Raw genomic sequence first — 7,385 nt, 5'->3', positions numbered from 1 at the left:
TGATAGATGCAATTGTCCATGAAGGAACAGTGAAACATCCACAAATACCCCAGAACTTCCACATTTTGGAAAGCCTTAGGATTCATTCTATCTCTCTGAACACAAGAAAGGGGGCAGTAAGGTCCAGGTGCACAGAACCATGAAGCAGCCCTCAGAGAGAGGAGTGGAGCCACAAGGTGTGCTGTGGGATGACAATCTGGATTCTTGAAAGGGGTCCAAGTTAGTTCTGGCAGACCCCATCTTTCCCTTCACCTCGCATTGGGTTGGTGCTTCATCTGGTTATAGCTCTTCAGAAGTCTCCTGAGGGCACCCTTAACTTCCTTGTTCCTCAGGCTATAGATCATAGGGTAGAGCATCGGAGTTACATTGGTGTAGATTAAGGACACAACTTTGTCCTGTTCTGGGGTGTAGCATGACTTGGGGCGAATGTAGATGAATATTGCGCAGCCATAGTGCAGAACAGAGACCAGCAGGTGCCCAGCACAGGTGGAGAAGGCTTTGCTCCTTCCCTCAGCTGAGTGGATTCTGAGGATGGCAGCAATAATGAATGCATAGGAGAGCAGAATCAGCAAGAAGGGAATCAACAGGATGAGCATGCAGACAAAGAAGACTGCAACCTCATTGGCTCTTGTGTCTGAGCAGGCCAGAAATAGCACAGCAGGGATGTCACAGAAAAAATGATTGATCTCATGGGACTGACAAAAGGGCAGTAGGAATATCAGTGTAGTAAGGGCGAGTGAGAGTGCAAAGCCGCTGATGCATGCCAGAGTCAGCATCTGCAGACAGACGGCCCGGGTGATGATGATTGTGTAGCGCAGGGGGTTGCAGATGGCCACAAAACGATCATAGGCCATCATGGCCAGGAGGAAACACTCTGCGCCACCGAGGGCGATGAAGAGGTGCATTTGCAAGGCACAGCCCAGGAAGGACATCCGCTGGCTCCTGGACAGGAAATTGGCCAGCATGTTAGGGACAATCACCAATATATAGCAAATTTCAATGGTGGACAGATTGCGAAGGAAGAAATACATGGGGGTCTGGAGGCAGGAGTCAACGAGGGTGATGAGCACAATAGTTGTGTGCCCTGCTAGGGTGACAAGATGCATGATTAGAAAGAGTCCAAAAAAGAAGATTTGCAGTTCACCCAGGTCCCCAAAACCCAAGATAATAAACTCAGATCTTAAGGTGTGGTTTTTCTGAAACTGGGCCATGTTACATTCTCCTTTGTAGAATTCCTGGCTTGAAAAAGGCAGTTTTCTAGCAATTCTCCAAGTTGTGGGAGACCCTAGGGCTCTTTCTAGAGATGGGAGTGTAGCTGGCTCTGCAGAACCTCCACCTCCCTTTGCTGGGCTTGGCCCTTGTCTTCATTCTGTTACCTTTTTTTGAATTCTGCCCTCTGCTCACTGAGAATGAACTGTTCACTGTGAGGTCACTTTAGTTCACCTGTTGAGTTATAAAAAATGAACTGGAATGAGTAAAGTCTATATATGGACTTGTTTTTCATAGACCTTAAAGATAGTCTTTCTTTTACATTTTGAACAGTTGTCTTTGAGTGGGGATGAAGGGGCTGAGCTTGATGTTATTAAATAGGTTTAAACAGAGGCGGGCCCTGCAGGGTCATTGATTGTGTAGGGAATTCTTGTAGGATGTAAGGTCCGGAGAGTTGATTTTAAAGACAGTTTTGGGGGTGCATGGGTGTCTCAGTTGGTTAGGCATCCAACTTCGGCTCAGGTAGTGATCTCACAGTGTGTGGGTTCAAGCCCTGTGTCGGACTCTGTGCTGACAGCTCAGAGCCTGGGGCCTGCTTTGGATTTTGTGTCTCACTCTCTCTCTGCCCGTCCCCCACTTGGGCTCTGTCTCTGTCTCTCAAAAATAAATAAATGTTAAAAAAAACATTTTAATTAAAAAAAAAATAAAGACACTTTTGACTGTGTGCATAGGCTGTATTGCCCCTCCTTTACTACCTCCCCCAAAGTCACAGGATTCCTGGGAATACCAGGAGAGGAAGGAGTGGAACCAGCAGTAGTTGTTGCCTCTTCTCTTTCAGTGGTCCTCGGTCCCAGGGAGGCCCTGGCTTATGTGTCACCTCCTTCCACATACCTCCCTTGACCCTTGGACTGAGTTAGTACTTCACTTAGGTTCCCACTCTGGGCTTCCACAACTATGTTATTTATCACTGACTTCTGTGATTTTTTTATGATCTCTCTGTCTAACCCAGCAACCTATGAGCTCCATGGTAGTAAGCTCCATGGTGTCTTATTCAGCCTCTAAAACAGTTGGTCACACATATTGGGAGTATCAATACATATTTCTTGAATAAATGCTTGTTGGTCATTTCTGCATTCTTCACAGTTAATACAGGGTTAGGCACTGAGTAGGTGCTTAACATAGGCTTGAAGGAAGGGTTCAGTGAAGTATTGGGGATGGCTGAGGCCATGATCACCCAGGGAGGGTGTAGAGTGAGAGGAACAGAGGGCAAAGTGTGGGTCCTGTACAGGGTGGCAGTGAAACAGAAAGAGCTAGGAGAGAGTTGTGGTGAGAATGACAACTCTCAGGACAATGGGAGTTTGAGTGCTTGGCGGGGGTGGGGGGAAGACAATAGCTTTGGCTGGTCTGCGTCCAGAGTGCAGGAGAGAGGGGATAAGACCCAGCAGCCTCCTGGACTTTGGGGAACATGTTTGCTTTTTTCTTCACTTGGCAGGAGCCAAATACAAGTAAGAAACCTTGTGTTTAGCCTTAGATTTCTTCCTGTGCCTCCTTCCATCACAGCAGAAGACAGAACAAGATTTCTAAAGATTCTAGAGATATAACAAATCTAGAATCAGTGGGAGTTAAGGGTCCCCAGGGAGTGGAGTTGTCACCTAAAGGACAGATGGTCACTTAGGTATGTACCATGTCTACTGGGGCCACTGAGATTCAAAGTGGGTTCAGTGAAACCCGAAAAACCATTCTGATGATAGCTTTGCTTGGCTTAGACAATGGTTGATTCCAGTATGGCAGCCACTTGCATGTTACACTATTATTTTGGTTTTTATTGACCTAAATGGCATGTGGAGTCTTAGAGTTGGATGGGTCCCTAAAGGGCAACTTGACCACTCTGCACTTCAGAGTACATGGTCATGAAGTCTTTTTCCCTGGATGACCCATGCCCCGCTCCTACCCCCACCATCAACCCTGACTAGAAATGACAGTAAGTTCCCACCCGCAGTCCCCTGCCCTGGAAAAGCACACAGTCCAGCCTGGCTTCCTTGCTCTGCTGCCTCCCTGCTCTCAGCCTCCCTGGAGCCCATCTGTCCCTTGATAACTGTGGGTGAGAGTGCATTTCCTGGTTCATGTTAATCTTCCTTGGGCTAGGACCCTTGGCTTTAGCTTTGTCACACCAAATCATTTCCACTCTTTTCCCCCAAGGCAGTGCTGCAGAAATATTGGGTTGCTTTATTTGGGCCTTAAACCTTGAAAATACTGAAAAACACACAAATGAAAGTAAAAGTCATACATAATCCTAACATTTAAAAAGTGAGAAGTGGAAGTCAGTGTAAAAATTTCTGTTCCTTCAGTCCTACTCCCACTTTCCCAGAGAGAGCCACTCTTAGCAGTGAGGCTCATTTCCTTTCCTGCTTCATCCTATGTGTATAAACAGACACTTCACACACATGTGCACTCATACACATGTACACACACATACACAAAAGAAACATAGACACACATGTACACACATACACACTCACCTACACACTCACACATAAACACAAACACCTACATGCAGGCACACACATACAGACACACAATGCACATACATATGTGCATGCATACATTAACACACACATGCACACACATATATACACATATTCACACATTCACACACATATATGCATAAACATTCACCACACTCACACATTAAAAAGCTTAAATGGGGGAGCACCTGGGTGGCTCAGTGACTTGGGTGTTGGACTCTTGATTTCAGTTCAGGTCATGATCTCATGGTTCATGGGTTCCAGCCCCATGTTGGGCTCTGCACTGACAGCTTGGAGCCTGCTTGCAATTATCTCTCTCTCTCTCTCTCTCTCTCTCTCTCTCTGTCTCTCTCTCTTTCCCTCTCCTTCTCTCTCTGCCTCTCCTTCACTCACACGCATGTGCATGCACTTGCTCTTTCAAAATAAATAAACATTAAAAAAAAGCTTAAATGGGGGATACTTGGGTGGCTCAGTCAGTTGAGCGTCTGACTCTTGATTTGGGCTCAGATAGTGGGATCATGGGATCAAGCCCCACATGGGACTCTGTGCTGAGTTAAGATTCTCTCTCTCCCTCTGCCCCTATTCCCCGCTTGCTCTCTCTCTTCTCTCAAAAAAAAATTCTAAGTGGGATAATAGTATATAAACCTACTGCCCTTAATGTTTTCACCTAATAATATGTCTGGGACAAGTTTTCAGTGAATGCACATTGCTTTACTTCATTCTTTTTAACTGCTGCCTTTTACAGTATGGATGCACTATAATGTAATTAATTGTAATTAAATAATAATAACACATGATAACAAATATGATCTGTAAACAAAACTAAATAATATGTAAACAAAACTAAATAAAACATAAAATAAATGATAAATTAATTAGTGTTTTATTACTTCTGCATCAAAGTGGTCTCTACCTGTTTCTTATCACACTTCATGGTACAAAGCACATCCGCACATGGAGTGGGAAGCAGCTGCTGTGCTCTACAGCTAGTGTGTCCTTCCTGACGCTCTCCCATGCCCTGTGAACAGCCCTGGTGTTACCTGGGAAGGGCAGGTCAGTGCATGGAGTGGAAATTCTGGAGAAGCCCTGTCAGACATTCTTCTGCTATCGCCTGCTGTTGGTGAGGAGGCTTGAGAAGGAGGAACAGAGCTTCTTCAGGGGAGAAATGGCAGGGACAAGTGGCCTGGACCTGGTAGCACAGCTTCCTAGAGCCCAGAAGGTGGCTTTCTTGTGTGTCTGGACCACAGGGAGCAAGCCCTCAGAAGTATTGCCTGATGGCTGTTAAGAAGGGAGTGTCTTTAGAGGAGTTGCCACATTCTGTCACTTGAGTTAAATAGTCATTAAGGCAGGACTCTGCAAGTCCTAGAGGAGAGGTCAGGAAGGAGGCTGTCCCCGTGATTCCCCACCAAGGGGACTGCCTTCTCCATGTCATAGAGCTGAACCTACACCCAAACCCAAACCCAGTGACCTATGTTTTCTTTGCAAAAAAAGTACCGTGTAGGTCTTGATGAGGTTAACTCAGATCTGCTGAAAGTGCAGCCCTCAATGTGCGATCAACAGTATGTGAATGGGCCTTGGGCTGATTTTAGAGGCAGAAAGTGTACATGCTTGGCTGGATTTGAATCAAGCGAACAAGCCTTGCTATGAAGGAACATAAATTGGGCAATGAAACCTGAGATTGGTGGCTTTTTAAGTCCCCCAATCCACAATGCTGAGAATCCATGAGTCTTTGTAATGACTACAAAGGGGCACAATCTGGGTTATCAGGCCCTCTATTTTTAATGTAAAAACCCTGAGTGTTCAGAGTAGCTTACCTGAATCAGGTGGGGAATAAAAGTGGTGAGCTCTTGAGAACACTACTACTCAGCTGACTTGACCTTATGTCTAATACCTTCATCTCCCCAGTCCCAGGCTACATATAGCCCAATGTCCGACCTGTTCCATGGTTTGCATCTTGGCAAAGCAGGGCCCAGCCTACTTCTGGGGTCCCCCGAATGCTTCACCTGCATTCATTAAGCACTCTACATGCTTCAGCTACTCTGGGCTGCTGACCACAGCTCTTCCTTTTGTTCACTTCCATTGCCTACTGACTTGCTCAGAAAAAGTTTCCTTACCATCACTGCCCTTTTAGGAATACCAGGGCCCAGGCCAAAGCCATTGCCATGTCTCAGAATCTTCCATTCCTTGGAGGGAGCACAGGGCTGGGTTCTGGGCAGCAGTAAGGAGAAACATTTTGCCACAGCATGAAACAGGAAACAGGACCCCCATAAAGCCTTATTTGTGCTTAGAATCAACCTCCCTCCATCATCCCAATGGTTTCTGCCTGTGATCCTCCTCTCAGAGGGGCTCCCAACACTCCAAGATGGGTGTGTGATACTTTTCCAGCCCCTCTACCTTCCTCTTCCTCCTCTCTGGCTCGTCTCTCTTCTTGCCCACAGTTCCTTTTTTTTTTATTTGAGAGAGAGAGAGAAAGAGAGAGAGAGCGAGTGAGAATGTGTTGGGGAGAGGGGCAGAGGGGCAGAGGGAGAGACAGAGAATCTCAAGCAGGCTCCATGCCCAGTGTGCAGCCTGATGTGGGGCTCAATCTCACGACCCCAGGATCATGACCTGAACTAAAATAAAGAGTCAGACACTCAACCTACTGAACCACCCAGGCACCCCTATGGCCACAGTTTCTAATACAAAAGCTCTTCTTCTTTCTAATGGAGATAAAAGCCATGTATCAGGCTTTGGGAACACCTCCTTGACATGATCTTGCCCTGCATGTGTTGTAAAGGGCAAGAGAGGGACCTGGTAAGCAAAATCACTGAGACTTTCTGAGCTAAGCTGGCTCAGTGGAAACCAACGGAAGCCCGAGAGAGCAACTTGGCCTGGAGACAGAGGTCAAGGCCACAACAAATCTTTGGCAGGGTCAGTGGACACAGCACTTCGGCTCAGGGCTGACAGTACCTGCTCTTTCACCAGGTAGTGTGCATGCTTGCTTTAGTACCATGATTACCCAGGGAGGAATGGAAAGTAAGTTTAAACCTGAATTGAACACTTTGAAGGAAAGGCACTTCAAATGACACGTAAGTACTGGAGTTGCTACCTCTGCAGATTCCTAGATGTTCTAAAGCAGTGATAGCTCAGCTACCCCACCACTCAAAATTACCCACAATTCCTGCATTTCCCTCCAGTCAGACATCACAGAATCTGATAGGATTTGGGGCAACACAGCACTGAATTCTGACAGCATCATTCTGCTGGACCTGGACATTGGCTTGACTTCCAAATTTGGTAGGTACAGGGCCAAGAGTGGATATTTGTGTGATCCTATTAACTGTTTAGACTGTGTAATAGGAACATCCTGGGTGAGTTAGCACTGAAATAATCTAATTTCTGACACCCTGAATGAACAGAACCCATTCCTGTGAATGGTGGCCCAGACTGCAGAACTCCCCATTAATCATCCAGAACCTCAGAGTGTGAGCAGAAGGGAGGTTGGAGAGCATGGTTTGGGACTTCAGTTGTTTCAACTTGAGCTCATAAGTTTGAAATACTTTTATTTTGGGCTTTTCTCTAATGTCTTTAAATTTAAACTTGCAAGGACAATTTTGAATTGTCTTGTCTTCCCAGAAAATTCATTATGGGTTTATGTCTGGGATATCTTGT

At 46.1% G+C, this 7,385-nt stretch overlaps 1 protein-coding gene across 1 annotated transcript; it reads right to left on the bottom strand.

Moving 5' to 3' along the window:
* Positions 1–248: 248 nt before the first annotated feature.
* LOC125159401 (olfactory receptor 10V1-like) lies at positions 249–1,247 on the bottom strand. Its single transcript, XM_047847739.1, has one exon. The coding sequence runs from the start codon at positions 1,209–1,211 to the stop codon at positions 249–251; it is 963 nt and encodes a 320-aa protein (XP_047703695.1). The 5' UTR covers positions 1,212–1,247.
* Between the last annotated feature and the right edge of the window lie 6,138 nt (positions 1,248–7,385).

The sequence above is a fragment of the Prionailurus viverrinus genome, unplaced genomic scaffold, assembly GCF_022837055.1.
Source record: "Prionailurus viverrinus isolate Anna unplaced genomic scaffold, UM_Priviv_1.0 scaffold_49, whole genome shotgun sequence".
Taxonomy (NCBI): Eukaryota; Metazoa; Chordata; class Mammalia; order Carnivora; family Felidae; genus Prionailurus; species Prionailurus viverrinus.
This window is presented reverse-complemented; position numbering and strand designations above follow the sequence as displayed.